Genomic DNA, 24,233 nt, shown 5'->3' on the forward strand with positions numbered 1-24,233 from the left:
CTGTGACATTCACCTTTCAGTCAGAGCTTCTTTGAAATATGCCTCTGCGGTAGAGGTATCACTGGGAGCACAGCACCCAGAGCACCTAGAAGGGAACGAATCCTCCTGTAGGAGACAGTAGGGTCAGGAACCAGGATTCACGCAGGTGACGGTGTTGTCCCTTGCCCGCAGAAAGCAGACCCCAGCCTGCAAACACGGTGGTGCTTGGTTCCTGCATTGCACAGGGGAAGCGCTGTCTCCGCTTCTTCTCCCTTCTTGTTGTTCCCACCCACAAGCTGGCTCTGCTCTTGTGGTGGGGGCCGTGCCGGGAGGCTGATGACAGCCCGGGCCCACCTGGCTGCCCCCAGGATTGGAAGCACTGTGTGCATGAGATGCGGGCTGAGCAGGGCTAGGTGCCCGGGCGGCGCGTACAATACGGGTGACAGGGCTCCCGACGTGGCTCGTTCTCGGGGAGCAGACCCGGCGTTGGCAGGAAGGGGAACCTGCCCTGGGTGCAGCCGGGAAGGTCCCGGGGCGGAGGCAGCTGCCTTGGGCGCCGCGCGCGCGGTGGGGCTCTACGCTCAGTGTCGGTGTCACTTGTCACCCGCGGCCAGGGGTGCGACGCTACAGCACCAGAGCGCGGAAAGAGCAGCGCCGTGCGCCGCCCCCCGCGCAGCGCCCACGAGGCCAAACTACAACCCCCTGCATGCCTTGGGCCGGGCGGAGTCCCGGGGGCGCTGCGCGGAGCCGGGGCTGAGCGCACGCGCAAGGCTGCCGCCCAGCCCAGCCCGCTGCTGCTGGCGCTGCGCGCGTCACGTGAGTGCAGCATGGCCGGGTTTGCGGATCTGAACCTGTCGGGCGCGCCGCCGGACAGGAAGTCGCTGCAGCGCTTGCTGGAGGCCGCCGCGCACCGTGAGTACCGCGCTCTGCCTCGTCAGGCACCAGGACGGCCGGGGCGCGTGCAGCGCTCGGGATACGTAGCGCCGAGCACCCCTCAACCCGCGGGGCCGGCTGCAGTCTCTGACTCCGCCCTCTCCCTCCCCCTCCCGACCTTGCAAGTCAAGAGCTGGACTGGGCGGCGCTTGTTGCCGAGCTCCCACGCTTTCCCTCCCGCCCCGAGAGTGCGTGCGTGTGGAGTGTGTTTCGCCCTGTTCCCCGACCCCTTCCTTATACAAAGTGGAGAGCGCCTCCCGGCCGCTGTTAATCCACCAGCTCCCTCCCCGCCCAGTCCCGTTGGTAAATCATGGCCTTTGTGCTGGGAGCAGCTGCCTCCTTGCCCTGGGGCGCAGTCCGGGGCGTTTCAGCGCATAGACCGTCTCGGGAAATGGGTGCGGGATCGTCCTGCCAAGTGAGCCCGGTTCCAGAGCCGGGGCTCTGGTTTGAAAGTGGGCCAGCCTTTGTCTGTTCTCTCTGCACTGCAGGGCCCTGCTCTACACCCAGAGAACATGAGTTCCAGTCTCCCTGTCGAGTAGATCCCCAGACCAAAACCAAGAGTGGGTTTTGGGGTTCAGATCTCGTGATTTGTGCTACGGTTTTTTGTCTCTTTCTCCGTGTTTGTCCTAGCACCAGTGGTAATGATGTGTTTAAGCAAACAATGTGTGTACATCGTAGGACATTCACAACAAAGGAGTTTTACAGTCCAGTTTCAAGTCTCTCCATTTGCATCACTCTTCTTTATGCAATACATTTTTTAAACCTCTCCTGTTTATTGAGACTGGAAAGATAGCATGGCTAACTGTTGTGATCGTTCCAATCAACAAACCAGTGCATGTTGTCTTTCTCTATCATGGCAGGTGTGCGCTATTACTAGTAAAACCTCATTGTGACACTATCCACACTGGGATTCATTTGTTTAACATTCCCTGCCTTTGCTGTGTAGCTTTCCTAGCTCAGGCTGGAGCCCCAGCTCTGAAACCAGTGAGAGGGGACTGTCTCACTTGGTTGTAGAGCCAGGGCTGGAGCTGGAGCCGGAGTGTCTACACAGCTATTTAGAGCCTTGCAGCACAAGCCTGACTCAGTTGACCAGGTCTCTGAGGGTATATCTATACCTCAATTAAAAACCCATGGTTGGCCCATGCCAGCTGACTCACTTAAGGGGGCTGTTTAATTAATGAGGTGTTGTAGATGTTTGGGCTCCAGTTAGAGCCTGGGCTGGGCTCAATGACCCTCTGAGGTGGGAGGGTCGCAGAGCTTAAATAGCCCCTGAGACCTGGGATCCAAGTCAGCTCACCAGGGCCAGCTGTGGTATCTAATTGTAGTGTAGGCATACTCTGAGACTGCATGCAACATTGGGTGTTTGTGTTTTGTTTTTGCTGTGTAGAGACATGCCCTCAGATACTGATCTTAAAGCACTTGTGCATGTGCTGTAACATTAATGAGCAAGTAGTCCCATTGATTTCCATGGGACTATATGTGTTCTTACAATTCAGCACTTGTGTAATTGTTTGTAGGGCTGGGCCCTTAATTCTTCATGTATTTAAAGGAAACAGAATTTTTAATGTTAAGGCATCATGTTTCATACTAATTTGCTGTTTTCAGAAATCTCAAATTATTACAGAAAGAAAATTTTCAAAATTGTAAATGATATGGGGAATGTAATTGCTAATCTTAAATCTCTCTACTCTGGTTAATTTCTATTAATAGTTAATTGACCAAAAAAAATCTTACCATATGTTTATCTTTTTTAGTGGGATATTCAACTGTTGCAATTAACCATGTCATTGATTTCAAAGAAAAGAAACAGGTAGGGCTCTATTTCAATATTTATTCTTGTTTTCTTTATTAGTACTTAATATGAAGTTCATAATTATTGTCATTGGCTATCCTGGACCCTCGATAATGAGGATGATGATCATGATTATGCATACATCTAGATTAGTGCTCTGAGAAGGAAGCAAATTAGGGAATGACAGGGTCCTTAATTCATGACTAAACTCCCATTTTATAACCCCATCTATCTAGAAACGCTACAGTTTGGGCCTAAATTTTTTATCCTCTAAATTTAATACACTGTGTGAAACGTCCACAAAACAGTTTTTTGTTCTTTGTTCCACTGCTGATTCCTATTTAAAAATTGGTAAACAATTTTTATTTATTCTGTAAACTTACTCCATTAAGATTTGAACCATGGGTTTTTTGTTTTGTTTTTTGTTTCAGGAGATTGTCAAACCAATCTCTCCTTCAGAATTGTTTCCATCTTTGCCTATTATACAGGTATGTCAGAGTTTAAATTCCACCTGCATATTATAGTCTAAGAAATATATTTTCACGTTGGAGTTTTTATGCATGTAATTCTCATTTATGTCATGTGAATTAAGAAAGTTATCGTAGTCACTGTCCAACTACTAAAATAAACCCACAGCAACAGAAGAATTATTTATTCATATTAAAACAGGCTTTATTCTTTTCTTTGCTATCTAGTTTATATGATATGGGGCAAAAATTGCCCTTAGTGTGAACTTTGAAACTGCTTATAGTTGAGTGACTACAGTATAGTTACATTTAAAGGATTGATTTCTTTTTTTTTTTTTTTTTTTTTAAAGCAGTTTTCCAAATTTACTGGCACAGGATTTGGGAACACAATCCACAAATTTTTAAAATTATATATATGTATATATAAATGGAATTTAATTCTAAAACTGCATTTGTATTGCCCTTATTATTTGTGATTAGAGAACAGTTAGAGGTTAGGGAACAGTAGTGACAACACAATAAAATTTGCTTGTTACTCTGCTGTCTGATTTTTGTTTGTTTAATGCAAAAACAATCTTCAAAGAAATACAAGAAAAGTCAAGAGTAGAAATGGTACCAAAAAAGTAAAGAAACAAAGCATTAAAATTAGAAAGGCAAAAATATGAAGTTAGGAGTTAGAAGTAATCAGAAAATTGGTATAGTCAAAAAGATAAACAAAACATAGCAATAGTCATGAAAATCAGTCAACTAGGTTTTTGCTTTGTACATTCTTCAACAGTCTCTTTGATGGTTTATTTTGCTCGCAGGGAAAATCCAAACCAATTAAAATTGTAACCAGATTAACGCTTGTAGTTTCTGATCCTTCTCACTGCAATGTATTGGTAAGTATTTTAAAATGCATTTATTTGGTAAGTTTTATTTTCTCTTCATAGGAAATTTCATTTTTTTTATATTAAAATTTATATGATAGAACTTTTATGGATTTCACAGAAAATACTTCACTAATTTGCTGAACTATAATGTCTTCTTGTGACTGAAGATGTCACTTTATAAAACTGGGATGTGCTCTGTGCTGGTGGTTTACTAATGGTGTAATATGCTTCCATGAAAAATCAGAGTTCTGTTCCCATGCCCATTCCCTTGATAGCTGAAGCCTTTAGGCCCAGGAAAAGTGCTGCTACCAACCCCTGTGATAAGGAAGGTGGGGGGGGGGTGGTAGAAGTGTAAAACATGAAATTATCACCCCATCTTTAGAACTTCAGATTTTAAAAGATGAAAATAGAGCTGATATTGCATTTGTTATTTTAATTTTTTTTTAACTTGAACTCTAGAATAACTCCTCTTCCCTCCCTGAGGCTCCAGGGAGGTTTTACTGGGTATTTTAATAACTTGGGCAGGGGAGAGGACTTAGAAAATGTAAGAGATATGAAGGACGTTTGTGTGGCTTACAAGGCAAACGGTCACTAGTTCTTTACTTATTGTGTAGAATGAGCACCAGAATAATGACTGCAGTGAAACGCTGTCCACATATAGGGCTGCTAATAGAGCCTTAATAGGAATGGTTTGGTTTTACAACTCACTATTGGAGAAGGGCTGTTTCTTCTTCTGTTATGGCAATTTTCATGGTGTGTGTGCACCTTCAGCATAAATCAATATGATATTTTTTTTCCTTTTTTGTCAGAGATCGACATCTGCAAATATAAGATTGTATGACATCATAGCAGTGTTTCCAAAGACAGAGAAACTGTTTCACGTAAGTATTTTTTAAAAAAAAAGCTATCTACCATCTCTCAAAGCATGTGAGAATCCACTTGTGATTGCAACTATCAATACTGGAATAAACTTCAGTGCTTTGGATTGGATTAGACAAGTGTTCTGCTTGCATTTCATCTCAAACTTGATGGTGTGCTTTTTATGTCTTGCAGTCTGAGTGGCAGTGTGAGGAAAGCATCCATTACCCATGTTAAGCTCTCAGTGTTTAGAAAGTTTGTCTCAAACAATTTGACTTTCCAAATCTGAACGCACATTTGCTCTTTGGCTTAGTAGGGATTGTTTTGGAACTCTGTTGAAATGATGCTTTGTGATGACTGAAGGAACATAGGATTTAAATGTTGGAGCAGTGGGCTTTTGTGGGTGATTCTCTCTCACTGACCTAACCTCCCAAAAAGTTTGAGCTCTGTTACTGAAAGCCAATACAAAAATAGCAGCCGCTCATTTTGTTTTAAAAAAACGTGGGCAGGACACAGATTTGCTTCTATAGTCTCTGAACTTGTAGAATGTATTTTTTCTAAACCAAAATGTTTCCATTTAAAAATATCCCCCTTGGCACTGAGACTGGCTTTTGCCAATGTAAGTGGAGAAAGCTTATTTATTGCAAAATCCTGGCTTTTCTTGTAAAATATTACAGTGTGCAGTTTTCTCTTTGGCTGCCAAGTGCAGTGCTGAAGCTGTGTGAAGTGAAGTAAACCCAGACAAAAACATTTAAGAGGAGAAAAATATTTAAGGAAAAGTTGTTTTCTTGAGCACAAATGTTAGCATGATAGTTCAAAACAAACTTTCAGGTTGAACCCTGTTCTCATGGCATTGGTGAAGATTCAGTCTCCGAATGTGTTGCTACACAGAAATCTTATTATAAATTAAACAGAGGTTTTAGACACTACAAACTGTTGCAGTGGAAGGACTCTTAACCATACTACTGAGAAAGATTCACCTTAGTGGTTTATTCTTTCTATAATATATGTTCAGGAACCTTCTAATGACAGTTAAATAAGGCTTGTTTCTCTCATTGGTTAATATCACTCAACATGCAGATATTTTGTACATTTTAACATTTTTATTGTTATTCCTGTCAATTTCTGAAGGCAGTTTTGTGTGTTTGAATATGACCTAGCATGGTTCAGTTTTTGACTTGACAGAAGAAACTTGTTCTGTTTCATATCCAGTAAGATACCATTCACTCTACCTATTGTCTCTCATTGAGTATCAAGGTTTTCGCCTGTCTCTGATTGGCCCATAGTGGCAGCCTCCATCTCCCATTTGTTTAATTTTCAAACAAGCACCTTTGTTTTCTCCCCTGCATCTCCTCAGGCTTGAGAGGAGCTCCCTATAGTACCCTACTCAAAATCCACCCTTAGAACTCATCTTTGTTGTGAAGCCTACAAAAAACTTGACCATGGCTAGGCCACTAGTGAGCTGAGACCACCACAGCGTATCATGCTGATCAATATTTGTCTCATTGTTTCTTTGTTCTCCCCCATCTGTCTGCCTGTATCCATCTGTCATCTCTTGTCTTCTACTAGATTGTAAGCTCTCTGAGGTAGGGATTGTCTCTTTGTTCTGTGTTTGTAGAGCAGCTAGCACAATGGGGTCCTGGTCCATGATGAGGGATCCCAGGCACTATGATAATATAAATAATAAGTAGTAAAAATTAAATTTTCCCCTCTCAGTACCAGGTCTTTTCAAAGCCATTCTGTCAGACAGGAGAAGGTTCAGCTTCTTGATCAACTGCATTTTCTGGCCTTCATGTCTTTAAGCATTTTATTGTTGCTGAGGAAATACAGTCATTCTCCAGTGGTTAATAACAGCCAATATTGAGCATTACACTGCATGCTAAATTGTACTGTTTCTTTGTGACTATACCTTGAACAAACACCACTGCCAAAAATATCAGCACCATCTAATGCAAGGGGGGTTCCCAGATTAGCTAGTCAAGTAAGTAGATATTCACTACTTCCCAGTGTCTTGTACACAACATGTTAAAATGTGTGATATTCGCGTAGCTGGTGTGAGGGCCCAATCATGTTGAGGGTCTGACACAACCTGGCATTTGTCAAAATGTTTTGTTTTGAACACACAAAATTGTCATGTGGATTCATTGTTGAAAACTGATTAGTCCTCTCTGCTAACTGCTGAATTGCAAGCATGGGTAGTTAGTAACCTTCTGCCTTTGCTAATTTAGCTGACAGTGAACAAACTGATCTTTAACATTGAAGATGGTGGACTGCCAACTAGCATACTGTATCTCTTTATGAAAATGCCAGAATTCACTTTCAAAGGAAGTCTGTCAACTTGGAATTGAGTATTTAAAAAAAAAAAAAAAAAAAAAAAAGGACAAAAACTATTTTCTGCTACTAGAGCTGTCCCTGAATGCCCCCCCTCCCCAAACCACCCTCCACCAGCCTGTTTTTGTAGTTTAACCATCAAACTTCCCTAACTCTTTAAAATTGTTTTTCTTCCCCTTGTGAAAGGCCCACATATACAAGAAGCTGACAGAGAGGTGGAATTTGACTATACAAAGAAAACACACTGAATTAGTTTTTTTTTCCTAATCTCTTTCAGCCATAGCAATCTTAAATCTTACTTGTAACAACTGTAGTTTAAGAAAACTCACTTTTGATTGACTTTTCTTTCAATTAATTTTCCTCTTTTTAAATAGCTTTCTGAGATGCTTTCAAGTGTCTTCCTGTTTCTGTTTTTAGATTTTGAAAGGTGCAAATGGCTGCAGAAGAAATCTGCCACAAGGGATTTTTTGTTTGGACGTTAGGAAAAACTTCCTAACTGTCAGGATAGTTAAGCCCTGGAACAAATTACTGAGGGAGGTTGTGGAATCTTCATCACTGGAGGTTTTTAAGAACAAGTTAGGTAAACACCTGTCAGGGATGGTATAGATCGGTGGTTTTCAGACTTTTTAGGCTGCATGCCTCTTTCCAAATAATGTAGTCTACCCTATACCCTCATATGAGATAGGCAAAGGCAACTGGGGGAGCGGAGGTCACGGTGGGTCATGTGTTCCCCCCCCCCCCTTCCCCTCCAGATTTCTGCCTTCCATTTAGCAACATTGTTGCTTCTAGAGGTTTTGAAAGGGGGGAGGGGGAGGGAGGGCACAGAGGAACATTCGGAGGTGGACAAGCAGCAGTTTTTAAACTTTTTGAGGTGAGGCTTCTCCCCCCCCCCCTTTGAGTTACAATCATTGGTTGTGCCCCCCACCCCACCTCCAACCCAGAGGGGCTGGTGGCCAGGTGAGGTGAGTCGGGGGTGGAGGTGATGCTCCCACACAGGGCTGATATTGCCCCTCACCTGTCCTACTGGCAATTGTTCCTCTGCGTCCTCCTGGGGCCACGCCCCACAGTTTGAAAACCTCTGATTCCGAGTCGCACAGCAGAAAGCAAACGTACACCAATGCAGCAGGAGATTAAACGATGATTAGATTGCCAAACCGTACTAAATCAATTGTTCACCATTAGAGGGTTGTGCACGTACCCAGTTTGAAAACCACTGGCCTAGATAATACTTAGTCCTGTCTCAGTGCAGGGGACTGGACTAGGTAACCTATCGAAGTCCCTTACAGTCCTGCACTTCTCTGATTCTGTTCTTTCCAGGAGGCACTGGTGGTAAAGTAAAACAAAGATCTGTTTTATTGTGTGAGAACGTATGATGAAGGAATCAGTGTTGTGCAGAAGCACAACCTAAGTTAACTACTTCTACAGATGGCTTGGGTTGGGAAGGAAACCCAAGCACTTATCCTGCAAATTGTGTGGGGGAAGGGACTCCTTTCCTGCTGGCTGAGATTTGGAGCGTGAATCCCTTGTCTTTAAAAAGTATTAATAAAGTTCCCTTAGGCTTCCCATGGCCTTACTGAGAACTTTTGACTATTGTAGAAGGCACAATAGAGCAGCGAGAGTAATATGGTAGACAACATTACCCATGAAATTTTCATGTTAACACCCTGCTTTTATTGCTCGTAGCTTTCTAGAAAACTCCTTCTGGGAGCTGAAGCTTTCTATGATTGGTCTTGCCCCACAGGTGAACCTAAATTTAAGTTTATTTTTGCCTATCTGTAACTTAGAAGTAGCTAAACAAACCACCACTGCCTTGGTATTTAGTTTGTCCTCTAGGGACCAAAGGACTCTTTGCTGTGTTTGGGAAGAAGTATTTTAAATTAAACAACTGAAATTGCATCTGAATGTTATCAGTGAGCATGTGCTATGACTGGTCTACTGAAGCCCATGCCCTCTTGTGATAAGCCAGGTGATCTTCAAGTTCTTGTGACTGGATGTGGCCAAATGTTGAGTAATAAGCCTAAGGGAGTTTGCAAATGTCTTATTGAAAGATGTACCAAAATTCCCCCAGTCATTATTGTACCATCAAAAACTGGGGGAAACTGCAGGGGCCAGAATACTTGGAGATCTCGCTACATCATTATTTAAAATCTCTCAGGAATATTTATCTTTTTACTGTAACTGGAATGTTCAGTCTACAAAAGGAATGCGAGGAATACGTGATCTTGAATGTCCTGTTGATTGTTAAATAAGTTAATAGCATCTACTAAGTCTTCCTTTGACACATCACCTTCAGACTTCAGCATTTAAATCTTATGTGCGTCATCAGTAAAATACAACTTTGCCAAAGTAAATCCTTCTGTCTCTGGAAATTTCAAGGGATAGTGCATTTATTTTACTGCCAACACCCATGTTTCCACCAGGTGAGGCTGTTACCTCGATTGAGGGTGCGCGATCTGAGTGGGAGTGCTGGACTCCATGTATTTTTTATTTATAAAGTTTGGGCAACCGCTCTGTGTGACTTGGGCAAGATCCAAAGACTGAGTGGTTATTAGAGTTGAGTGGATCTCAGCAAATGTTCCAGCTTTCTTTGCAGTTTAAGGATTCTTCCTTTAAACACACTTCTTTCTTCTCTCTGCTGCTTTTCCTTTTTTGTTACTTGTGACAGCTCCTTGTCACTGGGAGTCCAGGCTGATAGTCTTGAATTTGAACAGTTCCCCCTCCAATTATGGCAAATTCACAACATAGAATAGATGTTTTCCTAACTCTCTGCACCTGAGTTGGAAGTCCAATTCTGTCTCATCCCACAACACAGCGTCTGCTGGAGATTCTGTTTTGTATATGTCTACACTGCAGTAAAACACCCACGGCTGGCCTGGGGCAGCTGATTTGGGCTGCAGGGCTATAAAACTGCAATATAGACATTTAGGCTGGGTCCCAAAGTCCAGGCTCCAGCCTGAGATTGAATGTCTACACTGCACTTTTCTAGCCTTGTAGCCTGCGCCTTGCAAGCCCATGTCAGCTGACACAGGCCAGCCTTGAGTGTTTTATTGCATTGTAGACTTACCCTTTGTTTTCATTCACTTGTGTGACTTTCTGTCCCCAGTTCCTGTTCCCTTGCTGCTATTCCATTTAGGGGATGATTCAAAGCCCACTGAGGGTGTTTTGTGCTCACTATCAGCATTTACAAACGAAATTCACTAAAATGGGGGGCGGGGAATGGGGTTGTGCTTTGCAGTGCACCTGATTATAACATATTGGCTAGATTCTCCACTCCAGCCAAGCTGCGCTCGGACAGAGTGCGGAAGTGATGCTGCAGGGAGCCATGTGCAGTCCCCTGATTGGGAGCTGCCAAGCTCTGTACTGTGCTCTGGAACACCCCTGACACACTTACTTGCCTTTACGCTGGTGGGGGAGAAGGAGCCGGGGGCTCTGCAGCTGGTGCAGGATGTGCTGGAATTTTTTCTGTCAGTGGAGAATTCTGCACTGACCATCTCCAGCCACTTCATGGCCTCCAGCCTTAAAATAGCCTTGCTGGACCAGAACATCTGGTCCCTATAATTATCTTTACAGTGTATGCATATATAATGTGAACAAGACTATATATAAAATGTGAACAAGCCCGCTGTATGCAATTCATGTCTTGTGTGTGAGGCTGTATAAATCAGGTGGTCCCCTCATGGGGAGTTAACTGTCTATGAACAGTACATTGGCCACATTTTACCTTTTTTTTTTTTTTTTTTTGCCTTTTTAAAGAGAATATAAATTGTGGGGATGTGACTTAGAAGTTTGGAGCCAAGATTTTTAAAAGTAAATAGTGATTTTATGTGCCTAATTTGAGACCCTCAGAGGGTGTGTGTTGAGCACTTTCTGAAAATCAGGCTTCTTTAATGGGTCTCAAGTTGGGCACCCAAAGTCACGGTCACTTGACAGTGTCTGCAGTGCAGCTGTCCTATGCCACATCTTTTTTCCTGAAAACAAAGAAGAATCATCCCTCTGGAATTTGAGAATTAACTTTGGGGAGGGAGTGGGAATTACTCTGCAGTTTGTTTGGAAAATGGAGGCTCTATTCTATTAGCAATGCATCTGGTGGAGAGTAGATCACTTTGCTAACACCACTTTAAGGGATGCCTTATGGCCAACTGAAAGCAAAGTGGTGATGCCCCCTGTTAAGCTGTCTGTTTATTTTAATGGAAAAAGTGTTGTCCTAAATGTGGCCACGTTCTTTTAAAAATAAACAAACTCAGCACACATGACACTGTTGCAGTGCCTTGCTGATATCCCTATAGAACAGCTCTTGGATTTAAAGCATAGGCTACATTGGAAATGCCTTTTACGTATCTGTAATATATCAAATGTCTGCATGTCTAAAGCTGATCGCACACTTTGGGGTGCCTTATCTGTTTTGTATTTTTGTGATGCAGGTCGCTTGCACAAATCTAGATGTGGATGTAATATGCATAAATGTAACGGAAAAGCTGCCATTCTACTTCCGAAGACCCCCTGTTAACATGGTAAATTTGCACCTAAATTATTTCCTGCTGTTAGACTCCGTATTTAATACTAACACAACTGAGGTTTTCCACTGGAGTGGTTCTCTTCTTGCTTCAATACTACATGGTGGATTTTTTAAAAGATCTATTCCCTCCACACTTCATGACTATACTGAGGTCTCACGTGTAAGGCAGTGCTTCACTAAATGAAATCAGTGCCTGCCTATGGAATTGCTAAATATTTGAATACTGGATAAAAGCATAAAAACAAAGCTTCAGCCACTTATAAACTACTTTTATAAATAAAATACAGCCCGCAGGACATAGTCTGGGTACTTAGGTTAGATTCTTCCCTTGAATATGGACCTGTATCAGCTCCTTGTCAATGGCAGTTACACATGGGTGGGCATCCCTGGGTAGATTTTAGTCCTTGTTGAAAAATGTACAGCTAAATCTGGGTGGAAACTTGAATTCCCGTTCCATGGGAAATTATAAATAACAAAAAAAAATTGTTCCGATACAGAACAAAAAATTAAATTTCTCACAGAACAGACATTCCTGTATCTTGTTTGGGGAAAAAATTGATACATTTTTGTTTTGACCTCTCAAAATGTTTCTGAGGCTCCCAGAGCTCCAGCAGCTCTCCATGTGGGGAAATGGGCAGCTCAGGGGCCCTGAGGATATGTCTACACAGCAATGTAAGCCTGGGCTCGAGCCTGGACTCATGCCTACTGTCCCCCTCGTGTCCACACACCAATTGTGTTAACCTAGGGCTTGAATCTAGGGTCCCAGGACCCAGCAGGACTGGAGGGAAGTCCTCCAGATGTATCCTAGAGTTCCCTGGGGGAACTTCCTTAGTCCTCTCTGTGCTGACAATCTGTAGTACAGTCTATTTCACTCTTGCAAATGGAAGCCATATCTCCCTTGGCAAAAGGCACGTCACCATTAACCCATTGTCAGCTGAACATCGGTCTGCAAGTACACTTTCAGAGATGCTGCAGGGTTTTCAGTGGAAAGTAATCAGAAGAAGCTTTTTGCAGAGAGAGCTGCTTCCTGCTCACAAGTGCCCAGCCAGATTTGGTGCATGTTACCTGGGCACCCCTGCACACGCAGCCGGGGGCGGGGGGCAGAGAGCAAAGTAGGGACTAAGAAGCTGCCCTGCAGAGAGGGAGAGTAGCTCAGCAGGACTGGAGGAAAGATGACCCCCAACACACTGCAGGGCAGCCAACTGGTCCCCACTCTGCTGTCTGGCCCTTACTCCCAGGTCCCCCCTGGGGCTGCATGTGCAGAGTGAGTGGGCAGTGAGTGGAAGCCAGCCCCATATCTTCACCACAGCCACCAGGGGATCCCTTATCCCTACCTCCTGAGGTGTGTTGGAGGCAGGGATAAGAGGTCCTGGGGGTGCTGGAGCACACTGCACCCCAAGCCATGGGGATGCACTTCACTGCTCTGCAGCTGGCAGCAGCCAGGCTGGGATGCGTGTGTGTTTTTTTCCTCTGAAACGTACATTTTGTGTCACACTTCAGAACAGTCAGACAAAAATAAATAAAAACCCAACCAAACAAAAACGCCATCATGAAACATACCATTTTAAAAATTAAGACTTGCAAAGTTTCATTTTAATAGTTTGATAGCCCTGGAGACTGATGTCCTCATTATCCTTAGAACAGGTGCACATGGGCCTTGTCCTGCCACTTTGATTCAGTCTCGAGCTGGCAAGCCCAATTCTCAGTCTAGATGGTAGTTCAGTACACAGCATTCTCCACCTGCAGTCATTCTACTGAGCCAGCCACCAAAGGAGTTGAGTGTGCAGTTTATGTACTCGTGCTCCTTATGGGCGCCTGAGTGTCATTAATAACACCACCACAGTTAGGAAACTGGGTGGGCAGTAGAGTTTTCCCACAGTACAACATATTCCTAGGGCTAGAGTGTTGATGAGGGGTGGCGCTAGGCATTCTGGGTTCCTTTGACTAAGGCCTGTGCACTGCAGTGTGGACCCTAGAGCCCTAGGTTCTGGTATGGGTCGGAAAAACTTTAACCTAAGGTTAGAATGTAGTGTAGACACTCAACCCCGAGTGTCAGCTGGCTCGAGTCCCACTCACCCTATGCTTATGCTGCTGTGTAGATATCCCCTGAGAGCCGCAGCTCTGGCACAGTCCATCTGATGGGTTGCTGAGGAGCTGGAAACCTGGCTGCTGAGGACTGGGGCAGGCAAGCTGGCAAAAAGCCAGTAAGGTTTCTGACTGAAATCTGTTTGGCAGGCAGGTTTCCCTGGTTCTTACCAGCCCTAATGATTGTGTTTGATAAATCTCGTGCTTGGGTGCATGTGGGAGGACCGTCACATAAGCTAATTGGACAAAAGAAATAGGATTCTCTTTCGTATACTGCCATATCTTGCTATAAAGCTCCATTATGGTACTGTGAGATTGTATTGTGCAGTGCACTTACTACAGAGCTAGGAGCCAGGACCTTCTGAGTTCTGGTTGTGGCTGTTCCGCTAATTCACCATACTGCCTGAGGCAAGTTACTTAACCTTTCAGTATCTATTTGCTTATCTGCAAAAGTGGGAATATGTGCTTCACAGAGAGGCTGTGAGGGTTAATTCATGTCCTTTTGTTCTGTGTTTATACAGCACCTAGCGTAATGGCATCCTGGTCATGATGGAGATTTCTAGGCACTACCACAACAGAAATAATAAATAACAACAATAGATCATAGTAACTGTCCTTCAAAAATCGTCCAATGGGGTGAGGAAGATTTAATTATCTTCACTCTTCTCCCAGATTATCTTCTCTGTTAGTGAGCATTTGAGTACTGTGGTGCTGGGTGCCAGAGAACACCCTCAGCTTTGGAAAGTGGTGCTCTCCAGGGCCCGCTGTTAAGCTGCAGAAGGAGTGTTTCTGCCCATTTCTATAGTGCGTGGCTTTCCATGAAATGTTCTGGTGATTAGCCGGATCTTCAGACTTGGGACCATGGTTGGTCTTCTGAAGATATGAAACTTTCCACTGTTCTCTCTCTCATATTTTGAGACTTCCAGACTTGCTGCTGCTCAGCTGTGATTGTCTCTCTCATCTCAGAGTCTTGGAAAGCCAATTACAGTCTGGACAAGTAAAGAGGAAGAGAAGGCCTTTTTTTTAATAAGCCTGAGTTACCAGACAGTCTTAAGTTCAAGTGCATTTACATGACATATAGATACAATGTCTTTATTTTCACCCATCAAACAATGTGTTTCTGTCAGAACAGTTCCTGCCTAACATTAGTTTTGTGTATAAAGTAGTGGAACTGAGAGAAAAAGTTATCAATAATAGACACTTAGTTGTAAGATGGTTATGTGACTCTGCTTTTGGTTTTTGATTACTTTCTTTCTTTCATGTGAAGGCAATAGAGCGTGGCATTTACTTTGAACTTCTTTACACTCCCGCCATCAAAGACTCCACAATGAGAAGATACACAATTTCAAATGCACTTAGTCTCATGCAGATCAGCAAAGGAAAGGTGAGCTCTCAAACAGAAATAAAATTAATTCAGCTCAAGTTCTTCTGGAGTTGTATCAGCTGAGCAGTTTCAAGCAGGTTTGACGCTGGAATTTTGGAACATGACTGAACCTTTGCCTGCCGATACATGCAAGCCATAATTCTATCTACAAATACCCGTGGCTGTGTAATATCTATTATTTTCTAAGGCAGATGCTTTTAAAATTGTCAAGGGTTTTTCAGAATGACCTGTCATTTACTGTGGCAGCAATACTGCGGAGATGCAGGGCATTCACAAAAAGCAGTTCTGGAGACTTAAAGTTTGCACAAAAATAGATGTTTGTGCATGTTCTTGAAGGTATGTATTTAATTTCTAAATGACAAAAAAAGCACATCTTGTCAATCTGGACACCTGTACATATGTTAAACAATCACATCTTACAAAATACTTGGATCTTGCATAAATTAAAAAAAAAAATCTTCAGTGAAAACTTCACTAAACTCCTATTACATAAAATGAACCCATACTACTGGCTGGCCACGGCAGATTTCTGGCTGAAATAGTTCTGTCCTGCTTCTGAAACTGAGCAACATGAAGAAAGCCTTGTATCTGAAGATCCCTATGTCCTTCCTCTTCCTGTGTTGCATTCCACCAGGGCGACCTGTCAGTCATGGTGTGGCCTCACATCTCATGCATATCACCGTATCAGACTCCCCAGCCACCAGTCCTTTCTCAGCTTTCTCTTTCCTGTTCTCTGTGGCAGTATGGTAGATAGCGCCACCTCCTGAATCTTTCCTCTCAGCTCCTGAGCCTGCATGCCTTAGCACTGGACAAGGACTCTCCTCTGGCCTCTCTGCAGCTCAGGGGAGCTATGGTGTTGCCATCTCCTGGACTCTGCTGACAGTTCCTCTCTTGCTCAGAGAACTTAGCAGGAGGGTGGAGCTGAGAAACAGCCAGGAAGCACTTAATGGTGTCTCCTCTTCAAAACTGGGGATGAGGCAGGTTATGGGTCTGGCATCCATAGCAGTTGACTGAACAGTCTGATCTTCACTCAGCTGATCAGATTATACTTTGCGTTCAGGTCCTTCTTTTACCTTTCCTTGGGCAGACACCCACCTCTACCTGCTTTCCCCTCATTCTCTGGCAATTCCCTCCTTGCCTAACCCTTTTGCCTGCCTTTGTCTCTTCCTTAGAAGGAAGTTGTCTTCAAGTCCAGCAGCTAAAGCATGTTTCTGGTGAAGTGTCCAAAGATCCTGCATTTGCTTCTCTGCTGTTCGAAAGGAGATGGCTTGTGCTGCTGCTCTGGGAGCATTTCTGAGCCTGCAAGACAGGCATTGGCTGTTGCAGCTCAAAGCTGCAGGCTTAATTTATCCCACTGAAGACAGGCAGCACCCTGAAACTCAAAAGCACACTCGAGATCCATAGTAAGCAGGTTTAAAGGTGCAAAGCAGAAAAATCTCCTAAGATCTTTCATGGTGTGTGTGGGGAAGTTCCTCTGTGCGTTAGTTACTTCTTCTGGCTTTCAGTGCTCTGAGCCATAGGGCCCTGCTAAGCATCTGAAGAAGTCTTGTGCATAGTGGAGACAGTGAGTTTGTTCCATGGAAATATTATAGCTCTGATGTAATTAGAGTGCCTGCTTGTGGATGCAGTTGAAGAGCAGCAAATGACCACACCCCCCTAACTGGAATCATGTGGTATGTAAGTGGCAGTGATGTCAGAGAGGGAAGAATGCTGAGGCCTCAGAGTTCAGGCTTTGCCCTGGGAAGGAATCCCACAGCCTTATTTTCATCTTTAAAATGGGAGGAGAGTGCTTTGAGGCTAATGCTCTAGAGGTCAGTTTCCATGAGCACCTTATCTAAGGTCGCTAGAGTCAGGAGTGCATTGGGATTCACCGTTAAAAGAACTATGGCAGCTGTGCAAAGAACAGTGGTATGTGTGAGCCCCTGAAACAGTCAACCTCTGTCATAGCCTAGGAGTCCCATAGAAGCCTAGTCAAGGAAAGGGGGGCAGTAGCCAGCTAGGGAGATGGGAGGAGAACATGCTATTCTTCCTTCCCCACCACTTTCATATGCACGCATATATGCTGATATTGATGGCAATCAGTGTTAGCGGAGATAAAAGTCAGTGAATGATATGGATGGGTTCTCACTGGCTGACTTCGGGCTAGTTCTTTTAGCCAGTGTAATTGTTAATGGGGCCAAGCGTGCTGAAGATTTGATCTCCCCATTGCTGAAGTAACACTATTCGAATTGGGGAATCTTTTAAAAACCTACCCCTCAAAAGAGTGAAGGGTTTTGTTCGTGTGTTCAACACCAAAACACAGAGACAAACTATTTAGTTCATCCCTATGGCTGACATAACTCCAAGCCTTTTTCACATGAGTGAGTGAGGGGTTGTAACTAAAGTTACGTCAACACAGCAGTTAAACACCCGCGTCTTGCCCAGGCCAGCTGACTCTGACTTGGACTGTGAAATTGCTATGTAGACATTCAGGATCGGGCTGGAGCCTGAGCTCTGGGACCCTGTGAGTGGGGAGGGTCTGAGAACCCGAGCCTGAACTCTGCGTAGCAATTTCACAGCCTTGCAGACCTGAGCTCTCCCATGAACCTGGGCCAGACACAGCTGTTCCACAGGTCTTTTATACCAGGGTAGATGTACTTTAAATGAGTGTAACTGTGGTGCTCTTTTTTTGTGTAGACTCTTCTTGATCCAGTAAGCTCTGCAACTTGCAGAGCTGGTAGACAGCTTTGGTTTATTGTGGGTCATGGCTCCTTGGAAACAATCTTCATGGATTTGCCTGACCAAGAAAGCAGCAGATACGTTTGCTAGATAGCGCCAACATAATTAACTCTTAACTTCAAATGATACTCATAGGAGTATTAGTGTTGGGTTTATGTTAGTCTTCAATTCATTAATAACATTTATCTAAGATTAATGCTTGTTCTCTTTTGTTCTCTAGAACACAGTTATATCTAGTGCAGCTGAAAGGGTAAGTCATTTTTTTTCAAATGTAAATACATTTATTGAGAATTTCTGCAGAAATAGAAGCATCAATATAATTACCCCTTTACATTTTTCTTTTGTTTTTTTTCTGTATTACTTAATTGTTGCATTTTCTCAAATCTCTAGTGGAAGTGGGCACTTCCTGTTTTCCCCTGGGTGATAACAGTTCTTTTGTTCTCATTTTGGCATCTCCAGCAAATTAAATTCATGATTAAATTCACTGTTAATAGCTGATAAGATTTACAGAAACTATCTTGCAAACTGTGACTCTCTAAAACACACTGAGTGTGTGTGTAAATATCTACACTTGTCTTCTGTTTTAGCCATTAGAACTTCGAGGCCCTTATGATGTGGCTAATCTGTATCCTTTTCCCAAGTAAAATTTAATCTTTAAGAATAAAGTAGGAAACTTGCAGTTGACTTTGAAATATTTGATATTGCAATAAAAAAAATGCATATGCCTTTCTCTCCGCCATCCTCCAGACCTTTTAAAAATTCATGACTTACTTAGGTAGGATCCTGGATACAGTATATAGTGATTGTAACAGAACTTGTGGCAGTGGGAGGATGGTTTGAATTATTAATTTCTGAACAAAATTCACACTTTAGAAATACAGAAGAGATTCCAGTGTATTCCAGCTGCAGTGTGGAATGAAACAAAGTTTAAAAATAAAATAAAATCTTTCAATGAAAATCCTTTCAATCCACCTGTACTAGAACTCTTTCAGCATAAGCATTGTAACTATAAAAAGACTGTTAAATAGCAATTTGCTTTGTCCTGATAGGAATGTTTGGGTTCTTTTCTGATTAGGTTAACTTTAATGCTTTTATAATACGGTATCAGATCTGAGAAACAGATTTTGGTTTCACACCTAACACTAGAGAATGATAGTACTGCAACTGGCAATAACAAAACAGAACAGAAATTAAAGTCTCTGTATTCTAGTTTGTCACTTTTGGAGAGTGTCGGTATGTGTACCCCTGCTATATTTCACACCATGATGCCAGCTGGTGACTTCCTCCCTGAATCAGGGCTCTGAATGGGCATGGATGAGTGGCAAACTTTGGTAAAGGTTAGAATTTTGTATTTTCCCAGGTAGAAAGAAGATCCAAGTGTCCTTTTGCTTCCCAAATTAGAGGACCGATTTTCCCCCCATGGCTTCAGAATACTCCGTAAGATGGAATTTCCATTTTCTGGCCAACTCTAGTCCCTTTCATATTGCCCTACCAAATGGTGTTTCAAGCCAGGTTAGATGGAACAGCATTTAAACATGGTTTCCTAACTTCATTGAAAGGCTAGTTTGGGCAGGTCAGATCTGGAGAAGAATACTCAACTGGACTGAAGGTTCTGTTCAAAAGTGAATGGGTTCTTCTGCACAGTGATGAATCTTGCATAGGGCCTGATTCAACAATGGAATCAATAGAATGTTAAGTATTTCCATTGGCTTCAATGGACATTGAATCAGATCTTTGATACGTTAAGTGCCACCCATACAATAGTACCACTCTGGGTATCTTTTATGCAAAAAGTCATTCTGAATTGCAGCTTTGTTAGTTCCTGGTTACTTGTCAGGTGACCAAATTCACCCTTGGGGAAAGAACTACTTAATCTGTTCACTCCTTTTTGTACACTGAGCTCCTTAACAAAGGTGATAGAGGTTTGTTGTTTGGCCTGTCAGAAAGTGATGCCAAGGCAGCCGTTTCTACCAACTGCAGAGCAGTCCTTCTTCATGGAGGTGAGTGAACAGCACAACTCTCTTCTGTTTCACATTAATTTTTATGATAGTTTTTAGTAATGCGACTCTTAACACTTTATTTTCCAATTGGTCTTGGGCCCACTCTTAAAAGGAGAGTCTTCTTGGAATTCTGCTTTCTCTGGGTGATGAGCCACCTATGCCTCTTCTACATTCCATGTATCTTTCTCACCTTCATTGCAGTGGCCTTCCCCAAGGAGTAAGAGGCAAATGAATGGTCCTCTCAGTGCTGCTGATTGATCTGTGGTTTGATTACATGATCCGTGCTTTCACCCAGAAGAGCCTCATAAGTTCTATTATAAGTACTCCAAGGCAGTCTATTACATTATGTAGCAAAATAGCATTTTGATTCATAAAGGCCAAATTTTGGACAGGCTGAGATCAATGGGAACTTTGCCAATGACTTCAATAGGATCAAAATTTGGCTTTCAATGACAGCAGATTCTGTTTCATTTCCACCCTCCACCCCCTTTAAGCACATGTCTATGCATGCCCCCTTCTTCCCTTTGTGGTTTTTCATCTTACCTCAAGTTTATTCATTACTCCAGTATGCAGTGTGAGCACTTCCTGGCTGATGTGAAATCAAACTCAAGTGTTCTCTGCTCAGTAAGAAATGCTACTAATAGAGGTGCAGTGGTGTGAGGTATTTTAGAAAATTAGAACTTGTATAGATTTCTATGCTGAAAGCACAGGGATACAACTGTAATTCTTTCTTATCTTCTCATATGTCATCTAACATTAGGCAAAAGCCAGTTTGTCTCTTCCCTACTGCATTGGAAATCAACACATTTCCAATTATATTATGTGCTGCATTCTCTCAAGCATAAAGATGACAGCCTCAATGCCATATATCAATTTAAACATCCTAGTTTCCCAATTAGCCATCTTAATGTGCCACTGATTTCTCTCCCCTTTACCCCTACCAAAACTCTTGTCACCTCCTAGATACTTCTGATTTGAATTTGTTTACTCTGGCTTGGATCTCTCATTGTAAGAGGCCTGCCATCTGTACCATAGGATGTCAATTATTGGTTTTGACCACAGAAATAATTTAATACCAGAACTGAGTTGTTCTGCATAGTGGATACACATTAGGTCTGGACCTGGAACTCTTGCTACAAGGCAGGTGGGACCTGAACCTGTCCTAAATGATGGGTTTGACCCCATGTGAAAGTCTGAGCCTATACACTGTGAGCCTCTATACTCCTACCAATCTGCAGTGATGGTTGCATGGTGAAACAGCCTCACAAAAGTGGTATGAAACTGCATTGCCCTGACACACAATATTCTTGCCCACCATTTACTGTGATGTTGAAAAAAAGCTGATATTTTACTTTCCTTGCCCAGGGTAAGTGAGCAGCTCTTTTGCAAGATTCTCTTGAGGTAGGTTTCTTGACTGATAGCAATATACAGATGTAGGAGATTTTTCTCCCCAACACCTCGAGGAGCATCTTCCCGATTAGAGTTGGTGAAAATAGATTGTATAGCTTAGGGAGACTAGGATACTTGACAGGTGGTTTTAGGTGCCTTTATAACTGCCGATATCCATATTTATTCTTCTACAAAGTGAAGTGCTTTGGAATAGCTTGAAATGCCTTACTGGGTGGAGGTAGATTGAACAAGCGTGATGAAGGGGTTAACACTTAAGTCTGTCATTATGTTGTTGCTTTTAATACTTGAGAATTAAGACACCCATCAGTCAGATTTTTTTTAAGCTACATATTGTAAAGGCCTGAACTAATCATGATTTGAAGTTTGGCAATGCATTAAGATTTTTAAATGTCCACTTTAAAAATCATGGGTGCATTAAAGTAATTTTAAAGAACAAGAAATTGTGTTCAAAAGTGCTGAGCTTTTTCACATACACTGGAGAAAAATGTTACATCTTCCAAAATACAACACATGTATCCATTCCAGTTGGCCTTTCCTCAAATCTTTCTCATAAGGAATGCAGATAAGAATGCAGGAAAGGAAAATTCAAGTCTAAACTTTTAGCTAGTTGTTTTTTATAGCTAGGTGAGTTTAAAACACTGTAGCTGTATTGTGGCTATTATTCTACTTTTGACCTTAATGGCTTGTAAATGAAACCACATTTCTTAACCCTAAGAGCTTAAATGCCTTGTGCAGCATTTGGGTGGTAGCCTTGTTCCAAATCAATTAAGCTATCCTCGACATATAAATTCTAGGGCCAGAAAGGACCATTGTGATCATTTAGTCTGACATCTTTTATAATACAAAATAGTTCCTAGAAGATAACTTGTAGAAAAATATCCAGTCTTGATTTGAAAATTGTCAGTGATGGAGAATCCACCATGACCTTTGGTAAATTGTTCCAGTGGTGAATTACTCTGTATTAAAAATGTGACCTAAAAAAATTTCCAGTCTAAATCTGTCTAGCTTCATCTTCTAGCTATTGGATCATGTTATACTGTTCTCTGCTAGACTGAAGATCCTATTTTTTGTTCTGCAAGTATTTACTTACAGACTATAATCAAGTCATCCATGAGCCTTCTCTTTGTTAAGCTAAAGATTAAGCTCCTGAAGTCTATCACTATAAGGCTGGTTTCTAATCTTTTAGTCATTCTTGTGGCTCTTCTCTGAACCATCTCGAATTTTTCAACATCCTTCTTGAATTGTGGGCTCCAGAACTGGACACACTATTCCAGTAGCAGTTGCACCAGTGCCAAATACAGAGGTAAAATAATCTTTCTACTCCTACCCGAGGTTCTCCGGTTTATGTGTCCCAGGTTTAAATTTAGCCCCGTTGGCCACAGTGTCGCACAGGGAGCTCATGTTCAGCTCATTATCTACCATGACCCCCAGATTTTTTCCAGAATTACTGGTTCCCACAATAGTGTTTCCCATTCTGTAAGAATGGCTCACATTTTGTCCCTAGGTGTATATATTTGTTTAGCCATATTAAAATGCATATTGTTGCTTGCACCCTCTTTAACAAGTGATCAAGATTGCTTTGTGTTAGTGACTTGTCCTTTTCATTATTTACCACTGCACCAATTATTGTGTCATCGGCAAACTTTATCTGTGATTTCATGTTTTCTTCCAGATCATTGAATAAACTGTTAAATAGTATAGGTCCAAGAACATATCCCTGCGGGATCCCCACTAGAACCACACCTGCTCAATAATGATTTCCCATTTACAGTTACATTTAGAGGCCTATGGGTTAGTCATTTTGTAATCCATTTAATGTGTGCCATGTTAATTTGTTGTCGTTGTTCTAGCTTTTTTAATCAATGTTATGCGGTACCAACTGAAATGTCTTACAGAAGTCTAAGTATATTACATCAACACTATTATTTTTACCAACCAAATTTGTAATCTCATCCAACAAAAGGTATCAAGTTAGTTTGACAGGACCTATTTTCCATAAAACTGATTATTTGCATTAATTACATTATTCTCCTTTAATTTTTTATTAATCAAATCCTTTATCAGCCACTGCATTATCTTGCCCGGGATCGGCGTCAGTCTGACAGGCCTATAATTACCCAGGTCACCCTGTTTACCCTTTTACGTATTGGGACAACATTAGCTTTCTTCCAATCTTCTGGAACTTCTCCAGTGTTCCATGACTATTGAAAATCAACATTAAGAGGCCAGTAAGCTCCTCAGCCAGCTTTTCTAAAACTTTTAGATGCAAGTTATCTGGACCTGCTGATTTTAAAAATGGCTAACTTTAGTAGCTGCTGTTTAACATCCTCCTGAGATGTTAGTGGGAATGGAAAGTGTGTGATCATATCATATGACACTGCATCATGTGTTTATTTTCCCAAATACAGAACAGAAATGTATTTAACCCTTCTGCATTATTATTGATAATTCTACCATTTCCATCTACTAATGGACCAATAATAGTCTCAAAATTCTTTTTTGTTCCTAATATACTTAAACTCCTTATTGCCCTTAGCTCTGCTGGCCATAACTTTCTCCTTGTATCTGTTTGCTCCATTATAAATTTTCTACAATTCTTAATTTAATTTATATTCATTACCATCAACTTCCCTGTTCTTCCATTTATGTAGTACTTTTAAAAAAAAAATGTATAACTACCTTCACAAACCCTCTAAACCAGTTTTTTAAAAACCACTAGAGCCTCCTTCCTAGGCTATGGATTTTTTGGGCATCTAATAAAATTAGGCGCAATAACATAAGGGTTATTTAGCCTTACTAAATAAGGTGTTAATTGATTAATGCCTTACTAAACAAGTTACTAATTGATTAATGCAAAGCCACACTGCCACTATTTAAAACTGTTACAA

The 24,233-nt window shown here is 42.1% G+C and overlaps 1 protein-coding gene across 3 annotated transcripts in view; it reads left to right on the top strand.

Moving 5' to 3' along the window:
• Window positions 1–162: 162 nt before the first annotated feature.
• The window catches only part of RPP30 (ribonuclease P/MRP subunit p30), a 29,630-nt gene continuing 5,559 nt past the window's right edge, over window positions 163–24,233 (top strand). Inside the window, exons 1-10 of one of the 3 annotated variants that reach the window (XR_010920676.1) lie at window positions 163–891; window positions 2,667–2,722; window positions 3,136–3,192; window positions 3,978–4,052; window positions 4,853–4,924; window positions 11,654–11,743; window positions 15,101–15,217; window positions 18,156–18,185; window positions 18,523–18,560; window positions 19,856–19,935. Coding sequence is in view for 2 of the 3 variants with exons in the window: in XM_067552821.1 (XP_067408922.1) it covers window positions 807–891; window positions 2,667–2,722; window positions 3,136–3,192; window positions 3,978–4,052; window positions 4,853–4,924; window positions 11,654–11,743; window positions 15,101–15,217; window positions 18,156–18,185; window positions 18,523–18,560; window positions 19,856–19,935 (700 nt within the window). In the remaining variant the exon portion in view is untranslated. Of the gene's footprint in view, window positions 892–1,383; window positions 1,448–2,666; window positions 2,723–3,135; window positions 3,193–3,977; window positions 4,053–4,852; window positions 4,925–11,653; window positions 11,744–15,100; window positions 15,218–18,155; window positions 18,186–18,522; window positions 18,561–19,855; window positions 19,936–24,233 lie in introns of those variants that run through there. The other 2 variants (XM_067552821.1, XM_067552822.1) reach the window with 2 other exon arrangements.

The sequence above is a fragment of the Emydura macquarii genome, unplaced genomic scaffold (genome assembly GCF_026122565.2).
Source record: "Emydura macquarii macquarii isolate MOO-44397 ecotype Brisbane River unplaced genomic scaffold, CSIRO-AGI_Emac_v2 contig_1390, whole genome shotgun sequence".
NCBI classification, from domain to species: domain Eukaryota; kingdom Metazoa; phylum Chordata; order Testudines; family Chelidae; genus Emydura; species Emydura macquarii.